Genomic DNA, 24,075 nt, shown 5'->3' on the forward strand with positions numbered 1-24,075 from the left:
GCAGGCCAATTCGACATAAGACGGTTCTGCTGGCAATCAAAAGCCACAAAGTCAAAAACGTTTTCAGCTCTTTCAGCTGGACTGGATAGAAATGTTACTAGGTCGCCATATAATCAACAACTTCCTTAGATAGAATTCCATGGTGGATAAGTCTCTGATCTTTCTTCCTCTGGTTGTCTTCACAAGTCCTCAGCATTCCACACTGTCCAGCTAACATGGCAGAGAACATTCCTCGACAATGGACCGTTCTTGGCCCCTCTCCACCTCATGGCTCAATCGAGGCAGATCTCGACCAGGAAATGCACAAGTTCATGGTCGACAATAATGTTCGCAATGCTCAGCTAGCAATTGGTAAGAACGGCAAGGTCCTCACTAGCAGATCATATTCGTGGTCATGGGGAGAACACGTCACTGAAGACGCCGATACTTTTCTCCTAGCCAGCGTGAGCAAAGCCTTTTGCTGTGCAGCCATCTATGAACTCTTCCCGGACGAGAATGTACGCAAGGCAACAAAGGCAGCTGATGTTCTAGGCTGGGGGTCTAGCAGCGTCGATAAAGGTTATGATCAGATGACAGTGCAACAGCTCGTCGACCACACGGCCGGGTTTGGTTATGACGAGACATCGCCATCGCCCAATGAGTGGACATATCTCGCCCGCAAAGCTGCTGCTCACTTGCAACGCGATGTCACAACACCTGAAGACCTGGTAGACTATGTCCGTACCATACCACTAGCTTACGAACCATTTGACAGCGAGAAGCATGACATGTGGAAATACAGCAATATTGGCTATGTTGTTCTAAGCATGATTGTCGCTAAGAAGAGCAATAAGCCCTACTTTGATTTCCTGCTTCAAGACGTCCTGGCGAAGAACGGTTTGGGCTCTATGAACCTATACACTGTTGATACCCGACCATCGGAATATGGCTACGACTTCATTCGAGCACCACCCTACTCCTACGATGAGGGACTGCCGTCTTATGATTACAAAGAGCAGACTAAGACGGTGCCCGCCGTATATGGCGGCGATGGTATGGTCAAAGAGGCTTGTATAGGTCCATGCAGTCTTGCTTGCAGTGCCAGTGATCTAGTCAAGTTTTCTGGTAGATACAGTAAGTTTCTTTGTCCCTCAGTGCAATTCTCTCCGCATCTATACCATCGAGACTGCTAGCTAACACATCCCTTCCCAGCTGCCTGGTTCTGTGGTCTAAACATGCACGCTGGCTACGGACGGACCGGCTCAACATGGGGTGCCAGCACCTTCATCTGGAACCGACGCGATGGTCGTGATCTGGCCATCCTTATGAACACACGCGAGAGCGAGAAAGGTGGGTTTCGATTCGATGCGGAAGATTCTCAAGGAAACGGAATTGGAGCTGTGAATAGACCTCAAGGTTTGTTCAACTTTGAGGGTAGCCCTATCCACCACGTAATGGAGAGACATCCTCAGTGACTTGAAAAATGTATGCGTATATGAGTAGCTGAGAGAGGCACAAGAAGCATGATAGAAGAGGGCAAATCCATTTAGCATAGATTTATCAGCCAGGTAGACAAACTATAGCGACCAGCGTCTTCGGGACCCCGGCTTGGACGAGTACATCTCCGTCATCATGCAGACTACCTATTCCTTTGACCTCTTTGTTTTGCTAACCATTGCTCCTTCACACTAGAATAATCACGAGTAGGCGCGACAAATACCATCTGCATGGGCGGCAACATAGTCAAATCGCCATGGCTGTAGTCCTCCTGGTTGTGGAGTGAGCCTAGTGAACCATGGGCTGTCCGAATTCCAGTCGTGATGGTGGGCTGGGATTGCATTCCTTCTGCATTTCGTGACTGTCGTGGTAGTGTCGACAATAATTGCGCCGGAGGCGTGGCTGGAGAAGAAGCGATGGTGGTGGTGGTGGTAGGTCTGACCGCAGCTTGAGCAGTTTTGTATTGCTGATAACCGCGAGCGAAGACAGCTTTGTGGCTGGTCCGGGAGAGGAGGTCTTGAAGGTCTTGGAGGTGCATTCTCATGTTCGGAAAGAAAAGACAAAGACTGTGGTGATTTGTGTATGACTGATTAAGTTCACACGGCTAGTGCAGTAGTGTTTTTCAGGCTGCAGTGAATCTTGAGATACTGTTGACTGTAATAGAGATGTGGTGAAGATATCGGGACGTGGTTCGGTGCATTGTACTTTGAACGTCTCAGCGAACTGGAATATATACTTACAAGTTGTCGTGATGATCAAGCATAAGGGTCCCGATCTAGTACAGGGACATTTTCTACCATATCGTAGCATGAACAAGAACATGAGCTGCGCCATGCTTCCTGTAGATATAGTCCGTCATTACGCGCACGTTTGAGGCTGACCAAATATTCTCATGACAAGGCGTGAATAACAAGACAAGAAAAGCTTCAATTCCAGTATGTAAATAGATCGCCCCCACTACCGCTTTCGTTTCCGTGTTGGGACAAATTTGCGAGCAAGGCGACCGTGGAGTGGAGAAGTCGTCGATCATTGTGGATCAGAAGGATTTGTGGATGAGCCTATAGCCCGAAACAAGCTGTGCCATTCTAAGCTCCAAGCACTCCGCTGCATTAGCGCAAGATCGACTGGCAAGTTCGAGTATCAGCTCGCACTCGGACAACAGATGTTCTCAGCCAGTGTGAGAGAACTAAATCCTGGTTCAATGCATTGATTTGCAGCAAGGTCTTGACTTCATGGCAATGGGTGTCCTCTCCGAATCTTGTGTTCGCGTAGCCAGGTTCGCTGATACGCGCTCTGCGCAGAGCTGCGTCAGCCGATAGTGACATCTTGTGCGTCCAGACCTTTTACGATCCCCACGAAAACACCTGCCATGTAATATGGCTGCTTATCAATGCTGTAGCAGGCAATACCTGGTGCTCCAAATGTCCAACGCAACGAGGTCGATACAAAGATGCGTTTAACCAGGTCCTGGATAGATCTGTCTGCATCGACAAGAGGCTCAAGCAGATCTTGACCTCTTTGACCTATGTGGAAAACGCCTCTCTTGCAGGATATTTGTTGCGAACAGCCATGGAAGCCTAATGAACGAAGGGCCTTGAACATGTTCGGACTCTCGGCGTCAGGCAGCAGCTTGGTCAGCCATTGCTTCGAGAATTCCTGTGCCTCCACTGTTATTGTACCAATTTCGAGCTGGCTTACTTGCTGTAAAGTCAAGAGTCCATCCCCACATACATGACCAGGTTGCCTGGCGCCATGTACCTGCCACGGTAAGATCGCAGGCAATTGGTGACTTGGGTCTGCTGTTGGCCTCCACCTCCATCCCGCAACGGTCTCCCTGGGTACATCTGAGAAAATGAATGAGTAATCGCCTTTAAGCTCACAGAGAGTCATAAAGCTCTCACACGGGTTCTGGGTTCCCACCTCGCTGGCTCTTATCTGACTCAATGCTCCAATCATGGCGAAGAAGTGGTCGTCAGGATGATGCTGCATTCGTCTATCCATCATAGCCATGATTTGCAGGGCTGAGCGTTCTGCATAACCAGCAATAAGATAATCGCATAGGTCTTCCACCGCATCTAGTCGAGGATATCTTTGACGCAGGACTGAGGCTGGAAGTTTGAGTTGAGATATTGCATATCCTACATGATTGAGAAATTGGTCTGCTGGGAGAGCGTCGTGATCATAGCCGCGGCATGTGACGGACAAAGATCTCGCGTTCACTGCCTCTTGATAAGTCCATGCTCTGGTAACCCAATCTTCTGCTTCCAGAAGCGGGATATGGTCCCGATTGAGGGCCTGGTGCTCGAACATATAGTCGAGGACTGGTCGCACAGTAGGTGAAAGGACTGCGATGACTTCCTGAGCTTGGGAGTAGATATAGCCCATGCTTTCTAGATTGTGATAACGATCATCGACTTCTTGAGGCACACAGAGAGCATCGATCCATATTCGGTTAATATTAGGCCGCAGACGTGCTACTATATCAAGTGCAGGAATTGTGCAATCAGAAATGTGAAAGTCAGCATGGATTGGGCTAGGTTCACGGCCTGTTCCCCAGGTATAGGAGACGCAAATGTAAGTCAGCTCCTCGAGCTTTGATCGGTCGAGGTCGTGTCTTTCGAGCTGCCATTGTCTTCCACCAGCTTCAAGTGTATCGCCCGAAGATGTTGAGACTTCAACAAGGATGTAGAAATACATGCTCAACTTCACGATCAAGACAGTGGTGGAGTGCTGTACTAGGATATTGGGGTCTTTCAACTTCTATCTTGTTGATGACTTGCATAAGCGAAGGCAAATGTGATTGGCTTGACGTGTCGTGGCACTTGCTGATACTCACTCTCGTAGCTTTTTAATGATTCGACGGAGTCAAGGCAATATGTTTGCCTTCTCAGGTGCTGATGGCGGCATCCGATTCGACATTGTTTCACTTCTGGGTTCGCTGCCAGCTATTCAAGCAACCACTTACTGGTTTGATTGCTGTGGTCCAACGACAGAGTCACAACGGTCAGAGGCGTAAGCAACAGAGCAGCATGAATGAACAGTGGTAATGAGGTTTGTCGCTCTAGCTCGCTAGAAGCGGACTGGTAGTATCATCCTGTCTCGGAATTAAGACAATCAGCAACCCAGCTGAGAGGTACAGGTATTGGAGCTGCTTGTGAATGTGTCCTGGCTGATCAGACGGGGACAATCGGGTCTTCGCCGATGGAAAGCTACCGGAGCTCAGCTTGGCCGAGATCGGTGGCATACCGCAGGCTGTTGGTCGCTCTACTCAGCAAGACGGGTCTCGATCTTTCTCGACTAAAGGCAGCAACTGGCACGCAAGATATTCTCGGTTGCTTCACGACCACTTAAACTTGCTTAGCCAATCGTGAGGTGCGATGCGAGTTGTGAAGAGTAGTGAGAGCTGTGCATTATTGATGTTTCACAAAACGCGAAAGAATACGTCATGACGCGTCTCGAAAATAGGAAAGCGGTAACCGAGGTCTTTCTCACTCCTCGAATTTGTCGTTCTCTACTCTGAGGCGATCCATACACATCGCAGGGCGCTTCGTGTGGAGGTCCGATATCTGTCAGCAACGTTTTCGATGCGTCCGAAACTGTGCTTTATCCCCAGGCAATTGTTAGAGTGGGGAACATGGAGAAGCAACATGGTTTCGAGTGAGGGGTTCACACTCTGCTGTGTGATGTCTATGAGAGTAATGACTTTTTACAAAAGGTTCGCGTAGAAGTCTTCAGATCACTTTCTCAGGTTATTATCACATAGCAGTAGCTGGAATTCCTACCCAACAATCAAAATGTCCTCCCACAAGGTTCCTTTCGAGCTCAAGAACCCCGATCTCCTCAAGTACGACTCCTATATTCACGGCGAATGGAAGAAGGCAAAAAGCGGCAAGACCTTTGAGGTTGTTGACCCTGGTTCTGACAAGGCATGGGCAACATGCCCAGACAATGACGCTCAAGATGTCGATGCCGCCATGCAGTCATCTCAAAAGGCATTCGATCAATGGAAGATATCGAATCCAAGAAAAAGAGCTGAACTTCTGCTCGCATGGCACAAACTCATCACGGACAACAGAGATGATATAGCTAAGATTCTCACACATGAGACTGGAAAGCCTCTGGCTGAGTCTCAGGGTGAACTTACATACTCCCTCGGCTTCACATGGTGGTTTGCTGGAGAGGCAGAAAGAATAACAGGCACAGTCCAAACCCCTGCAGCCCCAAATCGACGAGTCTTTGTCGTCAAGCAGCCCATTGGTCCTGCTGTCGCACTTGTCCCATGGAACTTCCCAATTGCTATGATCTTGCGAAAGGCGGGCGCAGCTTTTGCCGCTGGTTGTACCATGGTCGTAAAGCCATCCCCAGAGACGCCACTTACATGCTTGACGTTGGCTCACCTCGCCAGTCAAGCTGGTTTCCCTCCTGGTGTGTTCAACGTCCTCACAACTTCGCTTGAAAACACCCCAGCCATGTCCGAAGCTATGATCCTCCATCCTCTTACCAAGAAAGTCACCTTCACCGGCTCGACTAGAGTTGGCAAGCTTGTCGCAGGTCTTTGCGCCAGAAATCTCAAGAAGTGCACACTTGAACTCGGTGGTAACTGCCCGTTCATCGTCTTTGACGACGCAAACCTCGACCAGGCCCTTGAGCAGTTCCAGGCTTTGAAGTGGAGACATGCCGGACAAGCTTGCATCACAGCTAACAGACTGTATGTACAATCTGGTGTCTACGACAAGTTCACTCAGATGCTCGTCGAGAAGACCAAGACCCTGAAGATGGGTCACGGTGCTGTGGAAGGCACTACACTTGGTCCGGTCACCACGCCGAGGGGTTTGGCCAAAGCTCAGTCACAGGCTGAGGATGCAGTGAAACATGGTGCTAAAATGGTCCTTGGTACTGGTAAGGCCGAGAAGAACTCAACTGAAGATGAAGGTGCGGGTCAGGGCAAGGGTGTTGGTGGATACTTCATGTCTCCCACTGTGCTGACTGGCATGTCTCATGAGATGTTGATGGCACGAGAGGAGACTTTTGCGCCTGTCATTGGTCTTTTCAAATTCGAGACGGAAGATGAGGTCGTCAAGGCTGCAAACGACACAAGTATGGGACTTGGTGAGTTTACTCTACAAAACCTACGCCTACAACTGCTAATGCTCCACAGCTTCTTACGCCTTCACCAAGAACGTCGATCGCATGTGGCGCCTCCTCGAGAACCTGGAAGCCGGCATGATCGGCATGAACACGGGAAACAGCTCAGCTGCCGAGTCCCCATTCGGTGGTATCAAAGAGTCAGGTTATGGCAAAGAGTCGGGCAAGGATGTCGCTGTAAGAGAATATCTAGTCGAGAAGACAGGTACATTCACACTTGAGGGTCAATATTAGTTTCGAGATCTGTTGCTATAACAACTTCTTGTAGAATTAAATACGTGTGGAAGGAAAGAAGACTACGGACGCATGATCCTCAATAACATGTCAACATGCTGCTTTCACCCGTGCAAACTACGTACATGTAGCGATGGCTATGCTGGACGTGTGCATCATGGCCCGTCGTGTGTTTATTAGCGCTGGTAAAGTACCTATCATGCAGTGTTACAGTGAGACAGCTTGCGTTCGCAAGCATTTAGCATCTTATGGGAATGAGCTTGCACGCAACACGCTGCGGCACCGTCCTTGGCGAACTCAATCTCGAAGACATCGCAGCACAAAATACCTGCCGGCGACTACGTATACGTAATGTTCCTACCATCCCAGCTATTCACTACGTACCTGGCACTTTGCGTTACTCCGTAATCTGACAGATCGCGCAAAGATTAGAACACATAGCGAAACCTCGAACCTCTACGAACATCGGCCCCTACACGATTGTTCCAGACCGCACAGCTAGCACCGTGATACCACTATTGACACAGTTCCAAGCACCAGACTCAGTAACAAGAAACCCCTACCAACTCTTATCGGAGCAGCCGCGTTGAACGTGGATGTGCTAGGCAAGGACGACATTGTGCTTGAAGCCGAGACCTGCAAAGTCGGTGAAGATCCTGTCTCTGCAGGACCAGAAGTGACTCCAGCGGACAGCATATCGGAAGGAATTCTGACCGTTGTCTCTGATCCCAGACTTGCTGTCAAGGAAGGTTCGAGGGTCAAGACCTGGTTGATGTTGCTGCAATACCTATATCCAGACATTTGATCCAGGTGGCCAGGTATCTGGATGCATGATACATTCCCTAGAACGCTGCAGGTGAATTCCATCGACAAAACCTCTGGCGCGCACAGACAAGAGCTGACGGAGAGAAGATTGCTATCGCTGTCGCTGCCGTCGCCTGTACAGCGATTTCGTGAGACAATCATACTATAGCATGCTGAAGAGGCCGTGCGGCAGTAGCTGGGGCTGTAAGGCGCAGTAATTGATGAGATAATTGGTGTGGTTGGTGAGTAATTCACTATCGGATCGCACCAGCTATGCCACAACGAGGAGGCGGTCATAAAGTCTTTATCTAGTTCGTCGTTACCAAGACACAATCGCTCTTCGTTGTTGCATCTGTTCAACATCGAAGCTTAGCCACTGATGTCCTCGCAGAAAGGGAGATGAGGTCTTACTGGTATATGGCATTGAGGTAAGATTGACCGCAGTAGCAGTTGAAAAAGGCCGATGGGTTGTTGCACCCAGTCGTCGTGGGATTGATGGTGCACGCGCCGACTTGATTACACGATGAGACGAGCCGATCCCATTCGTGGCAGCCTTGAAATGTGGTTATACCACTACCGGCCACACACCGTCTTGGGTCTTGCGTGTGCTGTGACATTGCATAGCCAGCGTACACAACAAAGGATGAAATCGGCCACACGTATCTCATGACGGCTCAAATTGGGGGTTCGCTAAATTATGGGAAAAGTGAGGAAAGATCTTGCTTGACAACTACCGTAGCATAATCAAGCAATGAGCTGAGACTTGTGCCATATATGAGCACCACTCAAGCTGCTTATCTTCTCCGCAATCATGATCAATCGGTGGAATGGGACGACAGCTGTCAAGTTTTGTGGCGTTCGCGATGACTGGCCTGTCAGGTTTGAGCAGAAGCTATCAGATGATGGTCCCTGCCGAATGTCTTCACCTAGAGTTCACCTAATTGAGATACGTGCCTGCTTTTGTCCTGTATCTCAAAGCTGTGCTGTGCCGAATTGGTACAGCTGAATGTGACAATCTGGTAGTACGTGCATAGGCAACCTTTCTAATTGGTCGCACTCGCACGACATCTCGTGTTTCTGCTTGGCATGATGGAAGAGGCTCGCCCAGAGCGTTCGCGAACGTGCAGATCGGGCAGATCACACAGACGAGGCTGACAGCTCCAGACATCTGGGACAGAATACAGTCTGAAGACGCAGATTAGGAAGGTTCCGCCTGTGTCGTTCAATTCTCTTCATGTTGCACTTGAATTGTTATCACACACGTCTTCTTAGTGAAACAGCCTATCCGCCCCAGTCGCCAGCGAATTCTTCTTGCCAAAAGCACAATGCGTCGTGATTGGAGGTCATGGAAGCTGAAGCGTCCGACATTGGCTTTGGCATTGTGCGTTGAAGCAGGATTGATAGCTGGAATTGCTACTACCGCAATCCTCACCAAAAGAAGGGATGGCTTCGTAAATGTGAGCAGAGATCCCATAGGTACCTTACGGGGCATACCAATCAGCAGTCGGCTAGAGTGGTCAGCGGTCCCTGCAGTTGTTATGGCTCTTTTCAGTCTGCTCTATAGTGCAATAGTCACGTCAGCTGCTCAGCGCCAACCATTCGTCGAGCTGAAGGCCGATAAGCAGGAGTCCAGGTCCAACGCTAAGCTCACCATCCTGTTGGATTATCTGTCCTATCCAATTTTCTACAGCTGGTGGGTTGCTGGGAAAAACCGTCATGTTCACCTATGCGCGGCCTTGCTTACTCAGTTACTTGCCAGTATTATGCTGGTGCCACTTACTTCCAATCTCTTCAGTGTAGCAACAGCACGAGTGCCATCGGACGTGAAACTCGAAACAACGGGTGTACTGGATCTATCGCTTCTGACACGGGACACCAGTATCCTGGCTGCGCTAGATCTCTCCAACGCAATCTGGGGATATGGAGCAGGTCTTCCTGTATGGATGACAGCAAACAGAAGTTTTGAAACATTGGTACCCTCACACCAAGTTACAGGCGACATCTTGGTGTCGAACGTGGCGTATGGCGTCAAGCCACAGTGCGTGTTGGTACCGTCTTCTCAGGTCAACGCTACGTATGCAGCCAACTCGGTCTTGGGTTCTATCCTAATCAATTTCGCCGATCGCGGCTGCGAAATTGATGATATCGACCCATGGCCAATTACGTCGTCACGTCTCCTGTATACATACACCTGGAAGCAGCACTGCACCGGCAGTTCGGATGCGCAAGATCGTATCGGCATCTTTGCAGCAGCTTTTGATGCTGCTAGCGGAAACAAGCTATCCAACCTGACAGTAATTTCATGCTTCCCAACGTACTGGAGTACAAGCAGGGCTTTGACAATGTCATTTGACAACTCTGTGGCCAAGCATATCGTGAGCGACGAGCATGAAGAGGGCAAGGACGATATTCAACTGACAGGCGCAGTCAGCTCTGCCTTTCGTGCGCTTCATGACGGTCTGAGTTTGACCCGGACACAAGAAGGCTCAGGTGTTTTAGAGGCAGACAGTTTTGGGAGAGTGGTGCACGGGTATGCTCGGAGACTGAGGCCTGATGTACTGATCGATCGTGGAGCGCTACTGCAGGCTACCGAAACAGTGTATTCGACATTTTTCGCCGCACTCGCTACGACTGAGCTCATGCAACAGCCAAGGGAGGTGCGGATGCTCGATGCTCAACTGTTCTCAGATGTTACGAGGCTGTTTGCTAGTCTGCCGATTGCTTATGTGCTAATTTTCTTGCTCTTCTCCATGATGCTGTCGACAATCGGTATCTTCGTTCATGCCGAGCGCAGAAAATCCAGCTTGCAGGAAGAGCCCCGAGGTCTGCTTTGGTGGGCCATGATCCTTAGCAGTAGCGACCTCATGACTTTTGTGGAAGATTTCAAAGCTCAACATCCTGTGGTAGAAAAGCCAGGAGAGCATATCGAGAAATATTGGGATGTCAAAAGCGCAAAGTGTTGGTGTGAACACCGGACAGATGAGGTCGGTGGTCGAATTCGTCTAGAGGACCTGGAGGAGAGAATCCCTGGTAGAAGCAGTTGGCAGAAATTCACACAAGGACTCCGCTGGTCGAGGCGTGGAAAGAAGCCTTCAAAGAAGTCAGAACTGGTTGAGCAGGTGCCGTTGAAGGCGCAAGCGGGATCATTGACTGCCACTGCAGATCAACATGCGATGAACTGAGGTACGTAGGATTCCCAAAGAGCGTAAAGAGAGGTATTTTAGGCCTGCAGTTGAGCACCGCTATTATTGACATATTTGGACCATCATATTCCCGACACTTGCACTTGTTGCTGCAAACAAGCATTGGCAGGCTCAGCATATATGGCCCGCAGCAATCATGTCATAATGATACGGCGCGTCCATAGCTCTTCACCTCCAGGCTATAGCTCTCCATTTCGTTTCTTAGAGCATTTCTCGTGTTCATGATGGATATGCAGGAGTGCAATAAGGCACAAGGTGGTTGTTGGTAGGCAACATGGCAACGTAAGAGGCTTAGCTCATCAACGGTATTAAATCATTCGAGCTGCTGGCCTGTCATTGCCTGTATCGTTCGTGTATCAGGATTGATTGCTTGTTGAGTCGTTCGGGTCATGATGCTGCTAGTGGGGCTCTCCTCGCGTGGAGGAGGCAGTCGTCAGGGTCGGATATTGCTTCCTGATAGATTGCGATGGTAGTCGCATCTTTGAGGATACCAAATCTTGGTCGATGGGAACAAGGCTTGTTGCAGTCCTCAACTTCAAGCACGGACAGGCTTTGAACATTCAAGTTGGTCGTGATTACTTATAGGCTGCCTGAGGCATGAAAATTTGCAGCCTCTAGGTGTTTTTAGTGGCTCCTAAGGCCGTGGTGAAGCTGCTAAATGGGCCAATAGAGCTTGTTCAAGTCTTGTATCAGCTTTCCAGCCACTTACAGGCTCTCTACAAACGAGCAATCGGATAAAGTATTGTGATCGCTTTGTGTTGACTTCTGAGTGACTTCCATAGCATGGTATATATGAGTTGTCGCCTTTCGAAATCTCTGAGCGATTCGTACCTGCCTATGCTACTCGTATGCTCGAATAGGTGTCGCTCCCGCCAATTGGACGAAACCATCAAGGTTTTTTCTTATGGAGATGTTTTCTCGCCTTCACTTTCACCTTTACGTCCCCTGACAACCGCACGAGAAACTTGATACCGACTACGCGCATCTATGCTTGCCGTGCCGTACGGCTTGAACGTCGGCCGTGCGACCTGGTTGCCCTTATCCGTCAATGGTAATTAATCAGAAACATAAACATGGCGACCTCAAGCTCGACAGAATGGTGGCAACGAGTTCTAACGTGGACATCCCTACTCGCGAATAGTAGTAATATCGCAGCAGTCATTGATGTCGAACCAATGGCAGCTTTCTCACTGGATCCTCCACAACCTCAATACATTCCTCCTGCTAGTATTGACCATGGCGCCCCGCTGATACCCAACATCGAAGATCCCCTTGCTATTGATGCTCAAACAGTCTGTCCTGGCTACATACTCAGCCGCCTCGATACAAGTCCATCCAGCTTGACCGCACACCTCACTCTGGCCGGCGAGCCTTGCAACCTCTATGGCGACGATATCCACGACCTTGACCTTACTGTCGAGTATCAAGCAAAGTCACGACTGCATATCAACATCAAGCCATCCTACACTACCGCCGTGAACGAGTCTTGGTATGCATTACCTGAGCATCTAGTACCACGACCATCTTCCGAGCACATAACCCTTGACCAAAGCGATTTCGACTTTAGCTGGACTAATTACCCTACCTTTGGTTTCAACATTACGAGGATAGCCACAGATGAGATTGTCTTTTCAACTGACGGTGCTCGTTTGGTGTATGAAAATCAGTTCATCGAGTTTGTCACATCCATGGATAGCGGTTACAACATGTACGGTCTTGGTGAAGCTTTTCGAGGTCTACGTCTGCAACCTGGTCTGACCAGAACAATCTATGCCGCCGACACTGCAGATCCGATCGACAGAAACATGTATGGAAGCCATCCCTTCTACCTCGAGACCAAATACTACAAACTAGACTCAGCTACCGGAACACAACGTCTCCTTACCAGCAGTGACCACATCGATGCAGCGACAAGATACACGTCCAATTCCCACGGGGTCTATTTGAGAAATGCTCACGCTCAAGAAATCCTCATGCACGACACGAACACAACTTGGCGGGCTCTAGGTGGTGAAATTGACCTTTACTTCTTCTCGGGACCATCGCAGCCCGAAGTCACAAGCCAGTACCTACACCAGATCGGTCTACCTGCGATGCAACAGTATTGGACTTTCGGCTACCACCAATGTAGATGGGGATATGCTAACTGGTCAATGACAGAAGAGACTGTCGACACTTTTGCTAAATTTGGTCTACCACTGGAGACTATTTGGAACGACATTGACTACATGAAGGGCTATCGAGACTTCGAAAACGATCCTATACGCTTCCCATACGCTGATGGTGCTCGATTCCTCAGCAAGTTGCACAAGAACGGACAGCATTACGTGCCGATAGTGGATGCGGCAATCTACATACCCAACCCCGAGAACGTCTCCGATGCATACCAAATATTCGAGGATGGCAGAGACAGTGACTGTTTCTTGAAGAATCCCGATGGCTCCTTGTACATTGGACAAGTTTGGCCCGGCTATACTGTGTTTCCGGATTGGCTCACCTCTCGTGCCAGTGCGTGGTGGCAAAAGTCGGTGTCAGATTGGTACAACAAGATTCCATTTGACGGGCTGTGGATTGACATGAGCGAAGTGTCTTCGTTCTGTGTTGGTTCTTGCGGATCTGGACAGTTGGAAAGGAACCCCGTACATCCATGGTTTAAAATTGAGGGTGAAGAGTGTGAGGTTGTCTACGATTATCCCGAGGGCTTCAACGTGACAAATGTGACCGCCGCCGCAGTGGCCTCGATAGCATCGTCGGCACAAGCTGCATCGTGCTCATCGACTTCGGCTCCTACCTCAACCACGACAAACTACCTCCGTACGAAACCGACTCCGGGACTTCGCAATGTTGACCATCCACCCTATGTGATCGACCATGTCCATGGCGATCTTGCGGTACATGCAGTCGCACCAAATGCGACTCACTACAACGGTGTTCAAGAGTACGATGTTCACAGTCTCTACGGTCACTTATTACTCAGGAATACCTACTCAGCCATCCTCAATACCAATCCTACTGTACGACCCTTCATCATCGGCCGATCGAACTTCGTAGGCAGTGGAAACTATTCTGGCCATTGGGGTGGCGATAATCGAGCACAATTCCGACATATGTACTGGTCAATTCCGCAGGCTCTATCATTCTCGTTGTTTGGTATTCCAATGTTCGGCGTTGATACCTGTGGCTTTATTGGAAATACAGACGAAGAACTTTGTAATAGGTGGATGCAGCTGTCAGCCTTCTTTCCTTTCTATCGCAATCACAACAGCATTGGCAGTCTACCTCAGGAACCATACCAGTGGGCTAGTGTTGTCGAAGCGACAAAGACTGCGATGGACATACGCTTCCAGCTGTTACCATACATGTACACTTTGTTTCACTATGCTCATTCTCGTGGCGATACGGTCATGCGAGCTCTGGCTTGGGAATTTCCAAATGATCCATACCTGATCGATGCAGACCGACAATTCTTCCTCGGTCCTGCCATCCTAGTCATACCTGTATTGACACAGGGCTATACTACTGTGGACGGTGTCTTCCCTGGTCTCATGGAAGGAACAGAGGTCTATTACGACTGGTACAATCAGACTTCAGTGCCCGGCACAGCCAGGAAGAACACTACTATTGAGGCACCACTGGGTCATATCCCGGTGTACATACGTGGTGGCCACGTTCTCGCGACCCAGGCGATGCGCATGACAACTCGCGATGCTCGAACGGGTGACTGGAGTCTCATCATTGTCATGGATCACGCTGGTCGTGCTAATGGCACGCTGTACCTTGACGACGGAGTCAGTATCGAGCCCAGCGCTACGAAGCTCGTCACTTTTGGTGCACAGGCTGCAGTATCCGAGATCAATGGACAAAATGTTACAAAGATACGACTCGATGTCTTTGTTGAAGGAAGCTACACCGGCTTGGATCTACCAATAGCGAACATCACAGTGCTGGGAGTGAATGCACCACCGGCAGGCAAGGACGTGTTGATCAATGGAAATGTCGTGAATGGAAGAGGCACAACGGCTGCGATGGACTATGTCGCTGAGAACGAAAAGATAGTCATTCGCGGGCTGCGAAGTGTGCTTGGAGGTCACGCGTGGAGATCAGGATGGAGCTTGACAATCTGATGAGAAAGTGTGTAGCGCATCATGTGCTAAGGATAACAGTCAATAGCTGTATATCCTAGAACATTTCAGCAGATACATTTGATCACAGTCAAATGGCCGCTACTTTCGTACTGTTCCCGAGCCGAAACCGGCTACCGATGCGGCAGAACAACAGCATGACGAAGGCTGCCTTGCGTAGTATAGCCAAATAGCTACGACGTGGATTGCAACAGTGGCACCGAATGTCGGTGCTGTTTTTGCTGCCAGCTAACTTAAGGCTAATTTTACTTCGTCCAGAGGGTAGAGAGTTAAATGAGAAGCATTGAGTAGCATGTGGTGAATCAGAATTGAATCACTTTGAAGCACTTTGAAGCAGCAAATAAAATCGCAGGGTGAATGTTATCACAGTCGCACCACAGCACGGGTCTTGGCAACGCTGTCACACCGATTAATCGAAACCACTGTAGCGACTTGGTACACCTAATGAAAATCAATAGCATAGAGCAGTGATTCCAAGAACAAGTCGTATCTCATTCGCGTTTTACATAGAGAAGGTATCCTCGACGTTACTGCGAGCACGTTGCTCATACTAGTATGCGAACGAGAAACGCCTCAGGCATACACGTGACGGTCGGAAGAAGCCCCCGCTCACTTTGGTGTATTTGTGTACTTTGGGTGACCACTCCTCCCGCCCTCTGCGTGGCACACATGATGGCGCCAGTGGGAGACGAGATTGCTCGCTTAACCAAGATGTAAACAGGTTTTGGTGGCTTTCACCCACCACTGCCACGTCCTCAACTTCAAGGAAACGATAATTCGCATCCTCTCTATGCCATGCCTGCACTAGCCTGGCGCAAGTGTCCGCAACCGTTTACTCTTGCTGGTAATGTGCCTCCGTCTAGTCTCAGTCAAGTAGAGGTTGTGTTGACGGAGCAACGTGAAGACCAAGTGCAACAACACAATTCTAATCCATAACTCTTCCGTGTCGATTACGGCGTTCCAATAGTTGTGCAGCTTGAGCCCGTTTGTCCCAGACATGTTGTTATTGCCTTATGAATTCTTGTATCAACGCGATGTTGAAGCCGGGGTGCTCTAGCAATAGGCCCTGAAAGTCTTCCACTCTTTGCCACAGCATTTGACTGTGATGTCGCTCGACTCAGGATATCGGAGGAGTCTGGTTGTTTAGCGGTTTGGCCTTCAAATGACTTGGAAAGATCGTTATTGATCCGAACACTTACTCTGTCTGTGCCTCGATGATATTGTCTTTCACTGCCATATTTGGTGCGATTGAGGGAGAAATTTGGAAACATGAAAAGGAGGAAAGGAACTGGGCTGATTTAATCGCGAAGATAACAAGGTCCCTACGATTAGGCAGTAGAGCACAAACAAAAGGTGAAAGAAAGTGACATAGAATAGTGAGGGCGTCCTCCCCAGACTTTGTTTGAGGAGTTAGGATTGCTGAGTTTGACAACACACTTCCAGGCTGATAGACTGATCACGGGTGCCCTCCTAAGAATATTTTCGTGCCAGCAGGTGTTAAGGAAAACCACATCTTGAGAATTCATGAATAGACTGCGGGCGTCCTCCAGGGACTACTGTTCTGAAAAAGCATACCATGTTTTTGAATTCACGGATTGATCAAGGGTGCCCTCCCTAGTATATTTTCAGGCCAGAGGGTACTATATTTCAGAATTGACAAATGAACAACGGATACCTTCCTGGGACTGTTTTGTGTGACAATGATGTACGATTTCGAAATTCGTAGATTGATAATGGGCGTCCCCCCGAGAGTGCTATTCCAACGAGATATAGCATGTTTCAAAATTCATAAATCCAGCACAGGTGCCCTCCCGGAACTACTTTCGTGGTAGTCATATGCTATTATTGAGTTCGTGATTTGGTTACGGGCGTCCTCCCAGGAGTGCTGTTCACGCAACACATCGTCAATGCTCGGCTAGCTTTCCACAGGATGTTAGAGCCTTGGGGATTAACGAAAACACAGTAACCGTGGTGGAGATAACGTGTTTCCATTGTTTAGGCCCCACCCTACGCGACGCGCCCGACGAGCTTTTCTCTCGGTCGTGACTTCCTTGACTTTCGAGTCCTGCTCATCGACACTCGCACCTTCCAATTTGCGAAGTTTCACTTCGAATTCTGTTCCGCCTCTGTTAGTCAGCACTTCCTAATCAGTTGAGCCTCAGTTGCACGTGCTAACTGAATTTAGACTAAAAATAAACAAAAAACAAACGAAAATGGCATTCTAGTGGTTTGCCTTGCTTCTTCTGAAGCTCTTTATCGTCTTCCCATGGAAGACATTCTCCCGATTCTCCTTCTTGCTTGCCTATAAGGCATTTCTGTCCTTCTCTCCCGCTTTCTTCTTGCCAGTAGCTAAAATGGCTACAAACCTCCTTGTCGCGACCGTTCCCTGGATTTCCAATGAAAAAGCTGCAGCAGAAGCCTTTTTCGTGCAAGAAAAGCAAGAATCCGCCTTTCCCGTCAAAGCACAATTGCTTTGGCTAAACGAACACCTCTCTGGCATCCTCAAAGATGAGGCCAGGTACGTTTTAACCCGCTATTCGCTTGAAAAAACGTCTCTAACGCGTAGTAGCAACGTATTTGCACACTTCAAAACCCCTGGTAGACGCCAGGGCGATACAGTAGCACGTCCTTTGGCAGATAAAGCCATCCGTAACAGCATCGAACACTCATCTCCTCTGAAAAACACGATTACGCGTGATACCTCTACAAATAGCACTCCAACAAGAGAGACTGCTACACCAGCTGCCATTCCGGACAATGCTCCTCTACAAGACACTCCTATGCACGATTCTCCTATCTACGATCCTGCCGCAGAAGAAGACAATGGCACGACACAAGAAAATGTCGCGGCTATACATGAAGATGGCGAAGCCACTACACCTATGGATATTGAGCCTGTCTCAGAGATGAGCCTTGGATTGTCCAGCGAGTCAGACGTGGTATATCTGCGTGCTCCAGAATTGGACGCCCATGAGCAAAGAATGGCTGCCTACGAAACCTCGTCACCCACACTACCTCAAGCTGCTATCGAAGAAGAGCTGCAAGAAAACCCTTGGGAAGAGCCTAAGGAAGATCCTCTAGAAGAATCCGAGGACGAGCCCATCGAAGAAGCTCAACAAGATGTCGAAGAAGACACTGAAGAAGAAATTCAAGAAGAACCTCAAGAAGAGGTCGATGAAGAGATTGTTGCTCCTGTCATTCCACGACCATCCATCAAAAGACCTGCCTCCTCTCTACTGAGAGCTCCAAAGAATCTTGGACGCCCAGTTAGACCTGCTATGGCTGCTGCCAAATCTAAGACTCAACCACAACCTATTGCCATCAAGATCAAGACACTGTCGACCTCAAAACCTGTCAACTCTGCTCCTGTTGCTGCCCACAACCTGGAGAATGTTCGACCAGGTCTCGTAAAACCCGAGCTCAGCAAGAAAGCTAGCATACAATCCATCAACACCTTCAATAAATCCACTACTAAAGGCCAAGCTAATGCAGCAAAGGCCTTCTCACTTGCTCAAAAGAAAAAAGAGCTTGACGAACAAGCTGCCGCTAGAGATGCTGCTATCAAACAGCAACTCAGGGAAAGGCGTGACCAGAAATTCGAGGAGCTCAAACGTAACAAGCTCGAAGAAGAAGCAGAGCTTTTCAAGAAAGCAAAAGACCATGTCGCTGGCAAAAGAAAAAGCCACTTGGAAGATCTTGACTATGCTGAAGTCAAGCGTCGCAAGTCTGAAGAACGTCAAGAGCGTGAACAGGCTGCAGCAGACGCGAAGAAAGCAGCATTCCGTGAGATGCAATCCATGCGACAAATTAGGCCAGCTGTGAAGTCAGCTGTACCCAAACCACAAAACATACCTGCACGACCTCCTGCAAGACTAGATCTGCACGAGGATATGATACAAGAAGAGTCTACACCTCCACGATTAGGTGCTCATCTGAGACAACCTAGCCTTCAAAAGCAGCCAGAGCCTGAGCTGCCTGCATACCCAAGTAATCTCTCTAAGCCTCCTGTTCGAGTAGCTAGCTTGAACAAGAAGCCCTCTATCTTCACCAGCACGCAAGCTGGTCCTTCTACTCTTCATGGCTTTCCACAACCTTCACGAGCTCCAACACAAATGCCACAGATGGGCCACTTTGCTACACAAAAGATTCCCTTTGCAACCCAGGCTCCTAGCAAGACTTCTTCTATGGATGTCGTAGCACCCATGAGGAACATGCAGAAGCTTGCGACATCTCCTATGTCGCTTCCTGAAATACACACAGACTCCAGTGATGACTCTGGCAAAGACAGATCAGTTGCGTCCTGGGCCACACCCGGCCATGTATTTGGCATGCTATCTCAACAAGAAGCAATCAATGCGGACAGCATCTTCCCCCGAATCAGACCCATCGTTATGGACGACGTCTTTGCCGCCAATCCGGAAAGACTGAAGCGGTTGAGAGTCAGAACATCCAGTGCTAATTGGATTCGCACTGGTGATGGACTCAACCAGGTCGAGGTGGTGGAAGATATTATAGGCCGCCAGGCGATTAAGAACGCTGGCGGATGGACTTATGGTGCCGTTAACTGAATATTGAATACAGACATTGGACATTGGAGCATCTTGAGATGCATGGACTACGAAGCATGAATCATGAGCATTGTTATGATGTATGAATACTTGATCCTCGAGAAGGCAAGATGCATAGATATTTGGGGCCTTACACGGGGCAAAGAGAGGCGTTTTGATTTGGAATTCTGGATGATACCCCAGCGAAGCTAGGTGCTCGCTCGTTTGTATAGATGAACGAAGGCGTCCTCCTGGACAGCATAATGACTTAATCTGTTCCTTCTTGCTTTCGACTGACATATGGTCGTGTGAAAACGTTGTCCCATCCTACACTAGAAGCGCTTCCGTTCCCTGCTCAGGAGATCTGCCAAGTCATCCTGTTACAGATTCTTGCCCATAATGTTTGGCGTCTTGGCTCGCCAGTCAAGGCGGCAACCTCGCAGTACCAAGCAAGGTCCTGTCGTTGCTCACCTCTCCTTAAATATCGCTGAACGGCACTCTGAAACGATTATCTGCCGGGCCTACCGACGCCGAGTTCGGAAATCCTGGTAAAAATTTCGATACTGCCTCGCCTGCACACTTTCGTGCTCAGGCCAAACGTCAACACGCTGCCCCTTCATCTCTCTTCCAATCATGAAACTCCCTGTCCAATATTGCGTCCACGCCCAGGGCACTGTGTAATGTGTCCGTCAAGGAAGGCCTTCCAGGTCGATCTGATTATGCATACAGGTAGGTAAAGTACATATTGCGCGTGAATTTGCATTCCAACTCATTTCCATCGTTCATCCAACATCGCTCACCACAAAGCCGGTCTTTCTTTGAGTCTTTTCGACCTTCATTCGTTCAATCACATTCATTTCTAGGCTTCTCTGGTAGAGCCTCACACTCCTTACAACCCATTCCGGACATTCTCTCAGTCTCGCATCGACTCTAAACCACGAAAATACCAAATGTCGTTCCTCAAACAAGCTGCTATCCTGGGCACGGTCCTCCTCGCTGGTAATGCTGCTGCCCACGGTTTTATCCAGGGCATATCAGCTGGTGGAAAGTCATATGCAGGTCAATCTCATTGGTCTTCCGAAGCAAGCCCAGGCTGGAAAGCAAACAACGGCGACACTGGCTTCGCCTCAAGCTTGACTGGCCCAGACATCATCTGTCACAACAGTGCCGTCGCAGGAACACAATATGTCGCAGTTGCTGCAGGCTCTGCAATCGAAGTCACATGGAATACCTGGCCAGAATCTCACAAAGGTCCTGTGCTCGACTACCTTGCTCCTTGTGGTGACGATTGTGCTACCATCGATAAGAGTCAACTAAGATTCACAAAGATCGACGAAGCTGGTTTGATCACGGCCAATCCTCAACGCTGGGCTTCTGATGATTTGATCGCTGATAACTTCAAATGGACTGTCACCATTCCGTCCAGTGTTGCACCAGGAAAGTATGTCCTCCGACATGAGACTATCGCCCTGCACAGTGCTGGTTCGCAAGGTGGTGCTCAAGCTTATCCTCAGTGCATCAATATCGAAGTCAGTGGTTCAGGAACCAACAGTCTCTCGTCCGGCACACCAGGAACTCAGCTGTATAGTCCCACTGAGCCAGGCATTCTCGTCAATATTTATACTACCATGACTGGATACGACATTCCTGGCCCAGCAGTCATGGCTGGTGGATCTAGTGACGACTCAGGATCTCCTCCAGTGCCCAGCAGTTCATCTCGATCTCCACGTCCTTCATCCACTACTCTAGCTACCAGCACTAGACCCGTTTCCATCACCAGACCTGCTACCACGAAGGTCGCTGTCGTCTCGACTACGACTGATGCTCCACCAACTACAAACCCAGCTCCCTCATTCACTTCCACCAGCGCAGCTCCGTCTACCACCTTTACCATGAAAGGCAGAAAGTTTGTCTGTCACGAAGAATAGGCAACTCATGGCTCATCCAGACGTCGATGGTGGGTGCGCATGCTCTCTTCTTCCGCTTCAGCATGGCAGCTGCTGTAGTGCCGTGAATCTGTTTGGTGCTGTGCTTTGTTGACCCGCGACTCGACGACAGCGTCGACGTTTGCTATGTTAGACTTCTCTGTATTTAGCACTTTTGGAACGACGATAGCGTCGAGACACAAGTTAGCAAACTCAAAAAACAAAATTTGTCTTGCTAGCCTCCTGCTTGCATGTAAAATGATGTGAAGTAGATTGACTTATGTAAGGAGCACAAACATTTTGCGACAGCCATCATGCAACTAATCGAGTAAATGCTAAGCCCAAGAATTCGAGTCGCTGCTCATAATCCAGTTGCGCCATCATGCCTGTCTTCATTGAGTGAGGCACAAACGCTAGATCTGGGCTACGAATATTGTCTCTAAACTACCGAACATAGCAAGCACTTAGACTTGATCGGGAAACTCGGCTGAGTTGCATGTCTATTTCCGTACGCGTGGTGGCGCTACTCCAATACGATGTGCCTTTGCTAGTGCCTGGATACTGTTGTTGGAATTTCTGGAACCGTGCTTCAACAGATAATTTGTATTGTGCAACGCATCAAACTTGAGCATGCTACGATACATTCGCGAGCATTTTCGCAATTCCCACCGCCTTCTCCTCTTCAAGTCTTCCCGTCACAATCTGCACACCCACTGGCATATCGTCCAATTCTCCATCATTCAGCAAGATCTCATAATGCTTGTGATTATACTCATCACTCTTGCTCACGCCCTGGTATGCCTTCCACTCATCACCTAGGACGTCCAGCTTCCTATCTACCTTGATACTCGGTATCACTAAACTTGTCCAGTTCATCAAGTTCCAAATACTCGTGTAGCCAACGTACATGTCTGCTTCAACCCACATTTTCGGCCTCAGTCCGACCCATTGCGTGACAGGCATGACAAGCGCGTCAATACCTTGGTCGCGCCAAAGTTTCATGTACGTGCGTTGAAAGGACCAGATCTCATCGTACAGTGCTTGACGACCTGCATTATCGAGGGTGTCTGATGGTTTGCCGACAAGCATGCCAGGTATTAGGGGCTCGCCACCACCGGGACATTGTTGACATAGAGCAGCGAAGCGTTCTCCTCCATCTGCGAGGACTGCCCGGAGCCAGAGAGAGTATGCTGTGGCGTGGTGCTTGGAGGCGATATCGTTCCAGGATATGCATTCGTGGCCAGCTTGGCGGAAGTTCGAAATGGTATGTTCGACAGCTCGGACGACAGGTGGTTGAGGACGGATGACGGAGTCATTAGTGATGTAGGCAATCTTCAGCCGTTTCGTTGTTCTCGATTGTGATGATGTAGCAATTTGCAGACTGGCATAGCTGTCTACGATATCCTGACGCCACGGGATAGGAAGAATAGCAGGGTCATCGAGCCAGGGCCGCGTGGAGTGGTAGGAAGACATGAAAACGTCGAGACTTTCGATGTCGCGAGTCAGTGGACCACTCACAGGTGGAACGACATATTTATCTCTGCGTGTGCTTTCACGATTGCCGACACGACCAATTGATGGCGAGAGGCCATAGAGACCTTGAAGAGTTGCTGGGATACGAACGCTACCTGAATCGATCAGTTAGCTAATGCTATAAAGTTCGTGCTCTTGAAAGGCAACAACTCACCTCCAATATCGGTACCGATACCTGTAACTGACCCACCACCAGCGACGAGAGCACCTTCGCCACCTGAGCTACCTCCTGAAATCAGATTGCGATTGAGACTGTTCACAGATTGGCCGTACAAATGGTTGTAGCTATCACTCATCATTAAAGATTGTGGAATATTTGTCTTACAATACAAGATTGCGCCGGCTTGTAAGAGGTTCTCGACAAGAGGAGCCGATGCCTTGGCTGGTCGACCGACCAGACCAACCCAGCCCAAGGTCGAATCAATGCCAACGATATCTTGATTGTCTTTGATGGATATAGGAATACCGTGGAGTGGACCGAGAAGGTGACCAGTAGTGTTGAGGTGTTCATCTTGAGCTTTGGCTGTTTGTATGGCTGAGGAGAAAAGAATCTCGGTTAGACATCCGGTAGTCTGCTGGAGAAGAGCAGCGCGGTGACAACATGCGGACGTTATTTGTACCGCTGTATATTTCCTGTCTCTGATCCACGACTGTATGTTTAGGAGGGCCGTCGAAAGAGACGTAATCTGGAGTTCTTCAGCGGATAAATGAGCCTCTATGATGGGTACAGCCGATTTCTGATCGATTGAACTAGGGATTGAAGTCGTTTCCAACTGCCATTCGAGTGGTATTGTAGCCAGCTGATCTTTGCGATGCTGAAGAGCAAGTTTTCTCCAGGTCGGCAAATCAGTACCGTTGACTTGCTCCTTCAACGTCGACGCCATGTTTGCAGGCGATACACATGAGCTAAATGGTTTTGATGGGTTGGCCAGTAGTGATACTCGTTCTCGGGTAGGTCTACGGATGCGATATACGAGATGTGCAAGGTATTGTTGCTGGTGACAGAACTGTGCTTTTCAAGTAACCAAGAGTATCAGTGGTTATCTGCTTCTTGTCAGCATAGAAT

At 49.1% G+C, this 24,075-nt stretch overlaps 7 protein-coding genes across 7 annotated transcripts; 6 read left to right on the forward strand and 1 right to left on the reverse strand.

Annotated features, from left to right (window-relative positions):
• Positions 1-215: 215 nt before the first annotated feature.
• Positions 216-1,454, forward strand: LTR64_007883 (uncharacterized protein; the record flags this gene model as incomplete). The annotated part of the gene is made up of 2 exons (XM_064902199.1): positions 216-1,032; positions 1,192-1,454. 2 exons carry the CDS (start codon positions 216-218, stop codon positions 1,452-1,454), a joined length of 1,080 nt encoding a protein of 359 aa, XP_064751173.1.
• Positions 1,455-5,270: 3,816 nt separating this feature from the next.
• On the forward strand, positions 5,271-6,855 carry LTR64_007884 (uncharacterized protein; the record flags this gene model as incomplete). The annotated part of the gene is made up of 2 exons (XM_064902200.1): positions 5,271-6,585; positions 6,635-6,855. 2 exons carry the CDS (start codon positions 5,271-5,273, stop codon positions 6,853-6,855), a joined length of 1,536 nt encoding a protein of 511 aa, XP_064751174.1.
• A 2,342-nt stretch (positions 6,856-9,197) lies between these two features.
• LTR64_007885 (uncharacterized protein) lies at positions 9,198-10,841 on the forward strand (the record flags this gene model as incomplete). The annotated part of the gene is made up of 2 exons (XM_064902201.1): positions 9,198-9,352; positions 9,455-10,841. The coding sequence occupies 2 exons, from the start codon at positions 9,198-9,200 to the stop codon at positions 10,839-10,841; spliced, it is 1,542 nt and encodes a 513-aa protein (XP_064751175.1).
• A 1,094-nt stretch (positions 10,842-11,935) lies between these two features.
• On the forward strand, positions 11,936-14,986 carry LTR64_007886 (uncharacterized protein; the record flags this gene model as incomplete). The annotated part of the gene is made up of 2 exons (XM_064902202.1): positions 11,936-12,351; positions 12,415-14,986. The coding sequence occupies 2 exons, from the start codon at positions 11,936-11,938 to the stop codon at positions 14,984-14,986; spliced, it is 2,988 nt and encodes a 995-aa protein (XP_064751176.1).
• A 2,372-nt stretch (positions 14,987-17,358) lies between these two features.
• On the forward strand, positions 17,359-19,572 carry LTR64_007887 (uncharacterized protein; the record flags this gene model as incomplete). Its single annotated transcript, XM_064902203.1, has 2 exons — positions 17,359-17,522; positions 17,574-19,572. The coding sequence occupies 2 exons, from the start codon at positions 17,359-17,361 to the stop codon at positions 19,570-19,572; spliced, it is 2,163 nt and encodes a 720-aa protein (XP_064751177.1).
• A 929-nt stretch (positions 19,573-20,501) lies between these two features.
• On the forward strand, positions 20,502-21,479 carry LTR64_007888 (uncharacterized protein; the record flags this gene model as incomplete). Its single annotated transcript, XM_064902204.1, has 1 exon — positions 20,502-21,479. One exon carries the CDS (start codon positions 20,502-20,504, stop codon positions 21,477-21,479), a length of 978 nt encoding a protein of 325 aa, XP_064751178.1.
• Positions 21,480-22,109: 630 nt separating this feature from the next.
• On the reverse strand, positions 22,110-23,893 carry LTR64_007889 (uncharacterized protein; the record flags this gene model as incomplete). The annotated part of the gene is made up of 2 exons (XM_064902205.1): positions 22,110-23,104; positions 23,164-23,893. 2 exons carry the CDS (start codon positions 23,891-23,893, stop codon positions 22,110-22,112), a joined length of 1,725 nt encoding a protein of 574 aa, XP_064751179.1.
• Positions 23,894-24,075: the final 182 nt, after the last annotated feature.

This window comes from Lithohypha guttulata (assembly GCF_036872675.1).
Source record: "Lithohypha guttulata strain CCFEE 5908 chromosome Unknown scaffold_7, whole genome shotgun sequence".
Classification (NCBI taxonomy): domain Eukaryota; kingdom Fungi; phylum Ascomycota; class Eurotiomycetes; order Chaetothyriales; family Trichomeriaceae; genus Lithohypha; species Lithohypha guttulata.